Raw genomic sequence first — 13,234 nt, 5'->3', positions numbered from 1 at the left:
CTGCATTGTTGTGGAAAACCTGGATGTTTACTAGTTTAAAAAAAAAAACGTTGGGGTTGTTGCTTATAGTCCATTGCAGCTCATAGTTCGGAAAATAGGGACTTTAGTCCTTCTGGATTTTTTCCTTGAAGAACCCAGAGAGGATTATTTGGTTATTATTTATTTCGTTAATAGTGTTATTATTTATTTCCTGACTTTTGTTCTGTGAAGAACCCAGAGAGATTTATTTGATTGTGCTTTCTTGAAAAAAATACATTTTTACATTTAGGCACTCCTACAATCGTCACACTTTTTCTGTTACAAACTGAGTCCGGCCCCCCACCAGAGAAGGGAAAAGTTGTGGCCCTCACAGGAAAAAGTTTGGGGACCACTGATCTAGAGTGTTGGAACATGTCAAATAATCCAATCTATACCTTTGAAAGAGGTGAGCTTAATTTAAAACAAGGGATGAGGATGTGGAAATTGTTCAGCACCATTAAACATTTTACTAAAAAAAAAAAACAAGATTGGGGAAAATGGTATTAACTGTATGCTGAGACATGCTTCTAAAGATAAGAGCACGTAATGTTTTCATTTTAAGGGGGATTTTTATAGATTTTCAACATCACTGTTCTATTTACTTATTTATTTTATTTACTGAAAAGATAAAAATAGTGGGTACCTCAACAAGTTCTGAAAAGGCTATTAGCATCATTGTATGCAACCTGTAGATGCAAAATCTGAAGATTGTTTCCATTAGAAATCGTTCATCCATCCTGAACAGGAGATCTAAAGGAAGGTAATATAGTTTTGTAATTCCCACCAACCACATGATCTCTGTCCCCTTTATTCTTCAGCAAGCTTAAAAATGTTCACATGGCAAACCGCTCCAAGATGTGCACAAAGTGAATGCAAACTTTCAGTTTTACGTCTATCAAAGATTCACAAACACACAACAGAGGTAAAAGTATCTTTGCAGGGCTGATATTAAAAATTTATCAATTTATTATGATGGTATTTAAAAGATTACTGCCAGTATTTTTGGACATAGTTATGTGTTAATTATCCATTAATCCTGTCTTACCACTCAACCGTTTGCAGCAGTGATAACAACTCTTGAGATTAATATAAAAAACCCCAACAAAATGCAAATTATTGCTTAATCAAATATGTTATATTTATGTTAAATATATAAATACATCAGCTTTGCCTTACAATGTACAAAGACAACATAATAACACGCCCTTTAACAAATTTATATTTTCAAAAAGAGTTGCTTTAAGGTCCACAATAACTGTCCAGATATTTCCACTTGAAAACCAGTTTCCCAATGCATAGCTTAAAAGAAGGGTGGGGCGGTTGCAAGAAATAACATAAAGAAAATAATAAGTTTCTGTTTTCTGATGTCTCTATAAAACTCACTGATTTTTTTTATTTTTTTATCTTAAAACTGATCCCACCCGTCAGCACAACTCTGCCAGTTTCTGTGTCTGCAGCCAAGTGTTGTCGGCTCTCAGGCAGGTGATAAATCCGAAATGTTTGACACCACTGGCGACCTCCAGGGGGAGCCATACGACAGTAAAACTCAATTACGTTCGAGTGAGCGTTTGTGCTTGTAGCGTTTCCTCTCACCTCCAGGCCACCTCATCAGTGTTCACCCTTGTCAGCAGGCGAGCGAACTGCACCGTAGCGCAGTTCAGACGGGTTGGAGAAAATGACGTTTTGGGCTTTTGCTGATGTTCTGGAAATCACCTGGGTTCTGAGTGTTTCGAGGCTTCCGAATCTCCGTCGGTGTGTTTCTCTGTGTGCCTCTAAACAACCCCCAGGTCACCAACGCACACCACTGTCAGCCCCAGACCGCTGTCGTTTTCCCGTTTATTGTTTGGTTTTTTTTTTGTTGTTTTTTTTTAAGTTGACCGGCGTTTTTAACCTGGAGGCCTATCACACGTTGACCAGAGAATGCATCAAAAACAAAAACAGAAATGAAAAATAAAAACTGCCTATTAGTGTCTTTCCAGCCTTGGTGGGATGTCACGAACAAGTACTTTTCACATCACTACACTGAAGAAAAAACGAAATAAATAAAAATCAGAAAGCAACTAGGTATGTAGCTCCTGGTTGTTGTGTGTGGAATTCAGCTTTTTGCTCGTACGTATGTTACACGGGTGAATGTGTTTGGGATCACTGAAGTTTAATTTCTTGTGCTTGCTTGTTTGTTTTCTATGCTTTTGTCAGCAGAAATCCTTTTTCAACTTCTGAACACGTCTGTCATGTCATCGTGACAGTTTGCGATTATCCGTGTTTGTGCGCGTGCGTGCTGTCAGTCAAACTTCTGAATGAGACGTGCAAAACCTGAGCATTCACTTTTCCATCTTTGTGTATATGCTGCAGTAAAATCCACTAACACGCTGATTAACCACACGAGTTCTTCAAAAAGCAATGTAAAGTCGCAATGGGGAGGAAAAAAGTATTTTTTTTTTTTGTTTGTTTGTTTGTTTGATTGATTTTTTTTTTTTTTTTTTTTTTTTTTTTTAGTATAAAAAGTTATCAAAAAGTACAAAAAAAAATCTAGTTCCAGAAATGCATGTGCTATGTGCATGCCACACCGTGGGTTAAAAGTCATCTTCAGGACAGAAAAGAAAAAGCACATTAATTAAGAAATAAGAGGAAAAAAAAGATATATAAATAGATAGATGTTTTTAAAAAAAAAGCAATGTTTCTTTTTTTTCTTCTATTTTTGAAAACAAAAAAGACAAAAAGTAAAAAAAATAAATAAATAAATATGAAAACACTGAAGAGACTTTGGTAAGAGTCAAAGTCTTGTTTCTTTTCTTCATTTATGGGGTTGAGACACACAACACATCCAAGTTCAGGACACCGCAAAAAAAAAAAAAACTGTTTTTAATGAAAAAGAGAATAAACAACACAGTTCTGAAGACGGTGTATTCTCCTATCTACTCATGTGAGGATCAAGGGGTGCAGGAGCTAGCCAAGTCTGTTGATGTGCTTGTTCTAACTGGCTGTTGGACCTTTGATCCTTCACTAACGTACTCTCCCCCCACCCTCTCCCTCTCTAACTCTTATCTCTCTCACTCTCTAACCTTTCTCACTCTCGGCCAGTCTCACCGCTATTTCTACCAGTGCATTTTGTAATTCCAAACAGATCTCTTCCTAAAGAATAAAATCCAGAGAGAATGCACATGCCTTTGCCTTTTTTTTTTACCCCCCTATCATCTTATTTTACTCAGTGCTTTTGTGCGTCGATGTGAGCAAATGCATGCTTAGTTCTTCACTGAAGTTACCGAAATAATTCTGACGGTGGCGGCTACTGTCATGCTATGTTACGTTTAAGATGAACACTGGTCTATTTTTATGTAGACCGACAAGTCGGAATGTCATCGATATTCCAGCTGTAGAATATCGAATATCAAAATCAAACATTCCACTTCAGATGTTCCCACTTTTGTCACATTTATAAATAACATGAAATACGGCTTAGACTGTCTCTGAAAACCTATGCTAGGTATATTGTTTATACTCGTTTTGAAAACGATTATGTTGGGTAAAAAAATAAATAAAAAAAAACGTGAGAATTTACTGAAATTGCTCAATTGTGATATGGCTATTCTAGAAGTACTGATGTTTTAAAAAAGGGGAACTGATGGGTATGAATAAGCAGCCGTGTTAAAAACAAGATTATTAAATGTATGTCCACATTATAGACGAGCACTGAACATACCCATAAATGTAATGTAGCTGCTTTTCTAATGTCTGCGTCTGAAAAGAGACGGGCTAAATGGTCTGAGTGGGTGGGAACCATTTGTCACCCAGTGAGGAAATCAATGCATCAGCTGAGGCATACGCCATATGCCCTGCTTTTTTTTAATCCACAGCTGAGTGGATGCCCACTTTGTCTTTAACAATTATTACCGTAAATTCAATAAATTGGTTTAATGTGACACATTGCAGACTGTGCATCATCCAGAAAGATTGATAACAGCAATTTTTGTATATTTTTTACCTAACTGCTCAACTGAAATAATGGCTGAAGACATTTTTGGGGAGTGAAAAAAAAGCCACCACCGCTTTTTTATTGCCAAAGATGATTTAGACACAAAATGGCTTGAGGCATTCTTTTATAGGAAGGTGACAATATTTACATTGTGAGTGGTTAATGATGAGTTCAGATCACTCCGGCAGCTCAGCTTTGAGCTTATCCTGCTTTTCCCACATTGCCTCCTCATAATTTCTACCGGGGCGACACGCCGGCCTTAGTGTTGTGGATGGTGCACAGGCTCTAATATTGTGAACATATGCAAATACAAATGAATCAGAACTAGGTCACATTTCCCATGTCATAATATTCAGCAATTCCTCTTTACAGATGAGTTGGTGAGAGAAACCAGTCTGTGTGTAACGTGTATGACGCTTGCACTTTCACAGCCATGACCGGTCTCGTCTAGATCTCCGTACACAGACGGCACTCCGGTTTCAGCCGGAAGAATAAGCTCTCAGTTGAGGCCTCACGCAGCCGAACACCCCCTACTGAATTCCTCCCCGCCCCCCTTTTTGGGCTATTACCCCTTCCCCCAAAACAAACACAGCTACTGGTGAATCCCCTGCACACCAGTTACATGAAACTTTTAATTATTCATGTCATAACTGCCTATATTTACTTAAACAATATTTTTTGTTTGTTTGCATTTTATTAATGATGCAACAATAATTGAATGCTCTTAAGGGGAAAAAATGTGTACTCCAACTCACTATCATGTAGTAATACTTGAGGAACAACAAACCCTCCATTGTTTTCAGTGTTTGGCCAGTCAATGGCTTTATGGCACCCCCCCCCCCCCCCCCCTTCATTCTTTAGGACCACAGTCTCCTGAATACTCCCTGGTTTTATTGTGCTAATCAGCATGGGGGGGGGGGATGTTAAACTGTGGGGGAAGGAAAATAACTTCTAAGCACCCAAACAAGGTTCCAAAGGCACCACTTTCACACAGACAGTTTTCCCAAATGCAAATCCCTTTAATGGATCTCTTTGAATTGCATGTTTCCAAAGAGGGAAAAGAAAAAAAAAAAAACTCTAGACTGTTTTCAAGTACAAAAAGTTTTTAATAAATACTGAGGTAGTTGCAGTCAATGAGAATTTTACACTTGATCACATCTTCTATGTTAAGTCAGGATGTGGACAATAACAAGCTCATATTCAGTTTGCCATGTGAAGCAGCAACAGAGTTCACGTTTATGTGAAATAAGTCGATGAAAGGCAGAAATGGTCCCAGTCCTTGAGAAGTCCCGCCTGTGTTCAGATGAAGTTATTATGAGGCATGGGGTCACATGAACTGCAGCGATCCAACTGGTCCGAGCCCAAGCTGTCCCCTTCGGGGCCTTCGCTGTCCCTGGCGTGTACCCCGGCCCAGACACTGGAACAGGCGCACCGTAGTGGGGCGTTTCATCACGGCTCCCACGGGGCCGAGTAGAAAACTTTCAAAAGTCCTCTGTCAGGGTGTTCAACACGCTGCTATAACTGTCTGGAGGGGGATGGGGCTCGGGGAAGGTCCCAGCTCACTACAACAGTTTGCGTAATCCACCAAAACTGAGCTGACAATGAGCTGCTGAGCAGTCCCGTACTCCAGTTTTGCCTTCTTACACGGCAGGAAGTCCGGCTCGGCGGTAGCTTTGCCCCGTCTTTTCCGCGTGTGGTGCGGCGGCCCGCCGAGACAAGCGTTCTCCAGGTTTTGCGCGTCGCCCTGCGCGTCCGCGTCGGCGGCCAGGTGAGGAAGAGAAGCGGGACCCTGGAGCTCCTGAGTGCCGCTCGCCTCTGTGGTCATCTTAACCTCAGAGGGCTGCTGCTCCTCGCGCTCTTCCTCCATACTTTCAGTCGTAGTCTGCGCCGCGTGGTAAATGTCTCGAGCGGATTTCATCACCAGAGTCAAGAGGAGGCTCCGGTGCAGCCGGAGACCCCCGCGCTGCGTGCGGGAGCTGTACAGTTTGCCCAATGCCACCACCATGATCCGCTTGGCCTCGGCGCTGACCTCCATCTCGCAGCTTGTTTTGAAACTAGTCCGAGGAAGGAAAAACAATCACTTCAATGACCCCGTCGCTCTGCTACAACTTCACTCGTAGACACAATACAAGATTCCACGCGGGACAGATACTTATAACCTCGCTGACGTCACACACGCCTAGCGTCATCGGTCACAGGGCGAAGTCCCGCCCATCGGCCGTGGAGCGGCTGTGTGGGTCAACTGTGAACTATTTTTAATAAGCTTATAACTTTGGCTTGAATGCAAGTCCTAAGATTGTAAATAAAAGTTGTTGTAAACAGCTTTAAAATAACCCAGAAATTGATGAAAAGCACACGTAGCTATATGGATATAAATTCCCTGCACAATAATAATAAAGCAATGTAATGTGGTATTTATAGGGAAGACATTTTGTAATTCAAAGCCAAAATTGTGTTTTCAAAATCAAGGCCACGAGTATGAGAGACTTGAAACGTGACATAAAGTAAGATTTACATGTTACTGTTAAATCTGACTTTCTATTTCATGCATATGAGATTAAGAGAGAATTTTGATTTTAAAAGTCATAAATATGGGTGTAAAATCACAATTGAGACTACAGTCACAAATAAGAGGAAAACACTCGATTTTGACTTTCACTTCAATAAATATGGTACGTTTGTCTTTTACAGTCTCAATTGTAAGATTCAATGTCAACATTTTGATTTTCAGAGTTATGACACAGAAATCAACAATTACAACTTGGTAAAACTAATAGATAATAGCTATAGAATACAGCTGTAATTGTGATGTGACTATCAGGGGGAAAAATAGGTAATTGAAGCAGAAAATATGACTTTGAAAGCCAAAATTATGACTATATTTCTCATAATTATTTTAGATGACAGCTTTCTTATAAGTGGTGGAAACCTCCTCAGGTTAGTTGGAAAACATTAAAAATTAATTTCCTTCTGACAGATTAGAAGAAATCTGCCAAACTTTGCTGGAAATTGACATTTTAGAATATTCTGAATTTTTTTTTTTTTTTTTTTTTTAATCCTTTCGGGTTTGTCTATTGAAGAGCGGGATTTTCATGCACATACACGTTTTACAGTGCAAGAGTGGGAATAGTCAAAGCAGTGGAAGGAATTCCTGTCTATTATTAGCCACCTTCACTTCAAGAATGAATGCCATTCCACTCCTGCAGCTATCTGGAGCAGTCAAGAAGAGAAGCTGTATTATTAGTTCAAGCTTCCGTCTGGTCTCACCCATCCCCCTTCCTTCCTTTTGCAGGAAACACAAAAAGGAAGGGGAGGGTGGAGGGAGGGAGGGAGGGAGGGGGAGGGGTTGGGGTTAACAGACAGATGCCCATATTAGGTACATCCTGCTCTTCTGGGGCCTTGCTGAGGAAAACCCATGACGTGTGTGGGAGCCCTTGTTTCCTGAAGCCATTTAAAGTAACAGTAGCACATATTGCGTCAGCATGCTACTTCCTCGAGACCATATATGGGCAAAAAGAAGAAGGAAAAAAAAAAACGTTTCCCCCCCCAACTTTGCATGAAGTTCAGCTATTTCACATTTGATTTGGAGAAATGCTTTGAATGCGCTAGAACTATGTGCATATTGCTAATATGAAATTTGGATGTTTCGAAAATATTCTGTTGCAGCACATTCTTGTTGTTTTGTTGTTTTTCATCCAGACTGCTTTGTATTTTCAAGGAACACCTGATATGTGTTGTCAACCTCTCTATTGAGAAAAATGGGTTCATGCTTGCATATTTAAACAACATATAAACGGGTGGTCATTCAAATAGACACATAAGTTAATGTGCAACTAGCTGCTTATGTTATGGTTTGTCAATAGTTTTTCGTAGCAGCTTCATTTAAGCAGAAGCTATTTAAAATAAAATTAATGTGCATATAAAAACGGATGATTAAAAACAATCGTTTTAATACTAATAATTTTTTCTAGTTTACTTTGTTGTAGTCATGCTTAATATTAGAGAACAAATGTTACAGGATTCATGCTAGAGTGGCGGCAAACCCTAAACACTCAGGAAAGGTGAAACGTGCGACACTGACTCAGTCAAAAGTCTGACAATTTCTGCTCCAATTGCGCCATCTGCCGGTCACCACAGGCTAAAACAACCTAATGCTATCAGCCAATAATGCTTTGTTGAGCAACTGTCAAACTATCCAGGTGATCTGGCATTCATCCTGTCTTTACATCGACTTTCTTGTTGTATTAAGGGATTGTTCATTTATTCTTGATAGTAAAGATGAATTCAAAAAAAACACCCTAAAACAAACAAACAAAAAATAAATAAAATCATGAAAAGACTTTTTAAAAGCCTTGGAAAACAAATAATCAAGACCACTTTAAATGTTACAGCATAATCTTGCCTGAAAGCATAAACATAAGAAAATTCTGAACTGTTTAACCCAGTAATGATGTAGCTCAAATTGTTGCTGTTCACTCTGCATTCACAAGCTTGTTGATGAGGAACTAAAATAATAATAAAAAAATAAATGCAGGAGACAGACAGAAGGCCTCGTCTGTGGTCGTGGGTAATTAATCCTTAGCATAAGTGGTACTTTGTGTTGCTATAGAATTTTTAAAAAAAGTTTAAATCTTAAGCATGTGATGCACAAATAGTCCACAAGAGGGAGAAAGACTTAATTTGTTTCTCAACTATTAATACTCATTCATTGGGATACAACCCTGGAACCACCGTGTTCGTGGACACGCAGAAGGTTTCTCATGTAGGACAGTAGATGTTGACCCTCATTCAAATCACAGGGGATCCAGATCGCTTCTTCAAATATTTTTTATTGTGTTTTAATTTGCTGCCTTCCTGGTCCTGCTGGTGCTTTTCTCTCTGGTTCGACAGACTCTTTATCTTCTGTTGTTAAACGTGAGAAAGTTTTATTGATCAGAAATGTCAACATGCATGTGGATGAAGCTAACTGCAACATCCCAACAGATTGTTTATCTATTACTGAGTCTTTTCATGTCATTTATCCGGTCTCTGGTCCTACACACGTTGAACTGTGTTTTCTCTCTTGGCCTAAGAATCATAATTTGCGTGTTGTTGACGTTCATGTGACTAATCATCGCTGTGTATCTTTTAACCTTTCCACCAAGTTTAATATAGTGGAACAACTGAAAACTTATATATGAATCAATCTACAAATCCAAAAGAAAGTGTTGTTAGTTAGAACGCCTGTGGAAGCCCACTAATCTTTAGGTTCACAAACTCCACCTCAGGGGATTTGGATCTCCTTAAATTAAGCCAAAAATAGCTAGGATGGTATATTTTTCAAATAATATGTTTTTAAATAGGACAAATTGTTAAGCCCTAGCAATCTTGCCTCACTTGTGATCCCTACAGTACCCGAGTCCTCTAAAGCTGACAGCAATGATTTTCTCTTTTCTGTGTGTCATGTAGGTCATGTAGGTCATGTAGGTCAATGGAAGCGTTTGTCCATCTAAGTGGCACAACTTTGTTTCTGGTTCTCCACTTTCACAGTCTCTGAAAAGGACTGAAATAATGACTCTGACATTTATCTTTACTTGATTAAATGAAAACATCTACGTGTCTGAATGTAATTTTCCCTGTGGTATTTTTTATTTTTAGAAATATGTTTCCTGCTATTGGCTCTTGTATTGTAGTAGAAGCTTGCAATACTTTACTTGTGTAATGGCCTCTTTTTGCAAACCAAACCTCAGAAACATTGGTGTTATTTTTTATTCTGTCATTCTTTCTTTTTTTTTCTTCTTCTACAAAAAATACTTTGTATCCAAAGAACTCTGGTGTATGATGTTACACATGATCTGTTTTGATCTTGTGGTGGTTTTACTTTTTTGTGTTTTTATGCTTGGTTTTATTGTAAAAGCACTGTGATTTTTATCTGCAAAAATTGCTATATAAATATAGTTTACATAATTTTACTCGCATACTATTTACAGCGTCACCAACAAAAGCAGCCAGCCAAGCTGAACTTTGTTGCAGAAATAAGAAGCTGCATTAGACAAATTGTCCACAAGATGGAGGCCTTGCTTCGCCCAACACCATCGAGTATCAGTCACAGTTACTGCAAGAGTTTGTGCTGAGACTGATAAATGAATGGAAAGGGTCACTGAGGGCCAGAACTCAACTTAGGACAAATGTGTCGAGGATTCAGCCTCACCTAATGGTTCACTTGCTCCTCTGAGCCTCATGATGCTCCACCAAGTCACTTTTAACCATGAAATGTACATCATCGTGCCAACCTTATTCCAGTGAGGCTTTACAGGATTTTTCTTTCTTTTTTTTTTTTTTTTTTGACTTTAGGCAAGTCTGACTTCAAGACTCTGATCAAATCACACTTAGCTGCTTTGTCAACTCCACTGCGACAAACTGAGGGCCTATGAACAAATCAAAGTGTCTTAGCGCTTACATATTTATAAGGTTCGTAGTTTTTTTCAATTGCGACAGACTGGCGACCTGTCCAGGGTGTACCCCGCCTCTCGCCCGGAACGTTAGCTGGAGATGGGCACCAGCAACCCACCTGACCCCACTGAGGGACAAGGGTGAAAGAAAATGGATGGATGGATAGTTTTTTCCAATATAACATAAGGAATAACCTCATTTATCTGAAAGTAGATCACGGTCAGAGCCTTGACCACATTTCATCAGACTTGGGTTCGTGATATTCCAGCCATGCAGCCACAGCGTTTTTGAAGCTATGAGTAAAATCTTATTTGATGTTGGTCTGGTACTTTTTTATATTTTGAAATCACATAATAGTGTGTTAATTGGGAACTAAACTATTTTAAAGGTTAATTTGATGTTGTTAGGGATGCAATGAGAGACTGGGATTAATATTTTAAGAGGATGCGTTTACAGTCATATTCAATACATTTAAGAATTTACATCCCAATGAGTTTTGTCACCAGTTGAAAATAGTAAGCATGTATTAAACAAACTTGTCATCAAGTTCACATTTCTGTTTTTTTTAAATAGTTAATTTTATAGGTTTGATGTAATATCCTAATTTGAAATATCATGTTTTTATTAACTGGAAGTGGAAAATAATCACAATTAGCAGAAGGAAAAGTCTTCCAAACATCCATTTGTGTGTAATTCATCAAAACAATGTGTTTCACTTATTGATAAAGTTCCTAAAACGAATGAGTTATTCAATGATATTCTAATTTATTAAATGGATATATGTTTTTATTTTATTTAAATTTTTTTGCGAAACCTAACATTCCTTTTGTTGTGCTCTTTGCAGAACTCGTGATTGTTTTCATAAGGCAATGTTTCTTTTTCTGATTGTCCAATGGGACGAGGACGTTCCTCTGTAGGCTCTTTGTCGTCAAAGCTAAGGAGTAACAATGTGTGGCACAACTCCAGGATTCCGATCAGGTCAAATGAAATATTCTTTTGAGACCCACTAACTCCCAGAGGGTCGTTTTGCTTTTAATGAGGCCAAACAGACCTCAGAGAAACTCTCAGCTGTGTGAGAATTAAATGCTCTAAAGGTGAAAAATAAAAGTAAAACTTATCCTTGAATAAAAGGTATGTCAAAGCCAAGTTAATTGGAATCATATTCCTGCATCTGATCCACTGACACAGAACACGAGTAAAAAAAAGAGCATTTTAATTTATACCATGTTACATTTGGGCAATAAGTGTCCAAAGGAAGTATATAAATATCATGCTACACTTCTCCAGGACAAAAGCGCAGACATTTAGCTATTGCAGCAAAGTTTGAACATGAAAACAAATAGTTTGCAAATGTTGTTTGTCATTTATCGTTTTTACCCACAGTGACATAAGATGAGATGGGACAAAGTTTGCCCTTAGCTGACCAATCTGTGAACTGTGATCTACATACAAATCACAGAACAGCTGTCACAACAATCTGCTGTGCTCAGATGTGTCCACCAGATGTCAGCATCACCCCGCTTCTTCATATTTATAAACTGAATCAACCCTTATTATGTATGTAGTCCGTCAAGGTGTAAAAGGATCTACTAAAGACTGTATGGATTTATTAAAACAGCAGCAGTTTATTGCTAATATGATTGCAACTGATCAATAAACAGGTTCTATTTAACAAAAAAATTATAGGTTTAAAAATAATTAAATTATATATGTTAGGTTCGAATATATATTCTGTTTGAATAATAATTACTTTATCATAAAAAATGTTTGAGAATGCATATTATCGGCATCAAGCAGCACGTATGACCTTACTACACTTGTAAAACCTCCTTTTTTTTCTGTTCTCTCTGAACCAGCAGGCTTTAGTGTCTTTTTGAAGAGAAAATGTCATAGACAAAATATTTGCAACTCTTTGTGTGATATAAAAAAACAGTAGTTTCAATGTTCTTGGATTCATTTAAAAAAAAAACACATCTGCTTGAGGGAATTCCAGGAATGAAAGCGTTGCCTCTGGTACCAGGATTATTTTATTGGTGAGTTTCTTCAGCTTGTGCTCTGCTTTTTCCAACTCTGTCATTGTAAAAAATGCTTCCTCTGTGGGCTCCTCCATGGCGGCAGAGCTGCTTCGATGTTCTCTCTTTCTTTGGACACCATAGACCTGATGGATAAATCAAATCAAATTCTGTTCAAGGCCCGATAAAACCTTTGGCCAGCACTGCTGAACTTTCTTATAGGGAGTCTGTGGATCATGATTTCCTGCCTCATGCCGTCCAGACAACACTTGAACACTAGGTGGTGCAGAAACAAAAACACCTAGAAATCTGCGTTTTGTTTTGCATTGACAGTGATTGGTGCCTCACATGGAGCCTAAAGGACATGAAGTAAAAAATAACAGGAAAATATAAGTTTACCATATGAACACTAGCAGGTAGTTTAGTTTATATTTCTACTATTTGGGCCAAACTGTGTCAGCAATTTCTGAACCATGAGTACCAGTTTAGGACAGTGACTCCATCCACTGTATTTGCCTTGAAATATCAGAAATATGATTTATTTTTCAACTTTAACAAAACCTGAAAGTTCAAGAGTAAAAGTGATTCTTGATGATGGCATTGTACCTTTGTGGTAAGCTGCTGTGTACGTTGTATTTTAACTCCATCATGGCTTCTTATTGCTTCCTTTGTTTCTTTTCAAAATATCCATTTCCTCTCAAGGCCTACGCTGCTCAGACAAGAGTTTTAAGACCATTTACATGTATTGCACAAACTATCGTCATGCTATTTTATGAAAACATGTTCTTCAGATTAATGC

General features: G+C 38.4%; 1 protein-coding gene across 1 annotated transcript; it reads right to left on the bottom strand.

Annotated features, from left to right (window-relative positions):
- Nucleotides 1–5,076: 5,076 nt before the first annotated feature.
- ier2a (immediate early response 2a) lies at nt 5,077–6,138 on the bottom strand. Its single transcript, XM_008415837.3, has one exon. It carries the CDS (start codon nt 6,024–6,026, stop codon nt 5,496–5,498), a length of 531 nt encoding a protein of 176 aa, XP_008414059.1. The 5' UTR covers nt 6,027–6,138; the 3' UTR covers nt 5,077–5,495.
- Between the last annotated feature and the right edge of the window lie 7,096 nt (nt 6,139–13,234).

The sequence above is a fragment of the Poecilia reticulata genome, chromosome 8 (genome assembly GCF_904066995.2).
Source record: "Poecilia reticulata chromosome 8, P_reticulata-male-v2, whole genome shotgun sequence".
In the NCBI taxonomy this organism is placed as follows: Eukaryota; Metazoa; Chordata; class Actinopteri; order Cyprinodontiformes; family Poeciliidae; genus Poecilia; species Poecilia reticulata.
This window is presented reverse-complemented; position numbering and strand designations above follow the sequence as displayed.

Bases quoted from the DNA above. Each gene is read 5' to 3' on its own strand.
- ier2a (XM_008415837.3), bottom strand. From the start codon at position 6,026: ATGGAGGTCAGCGCCGAGGCCAAGCGGATCATGGTGGTGGCATTGGGC.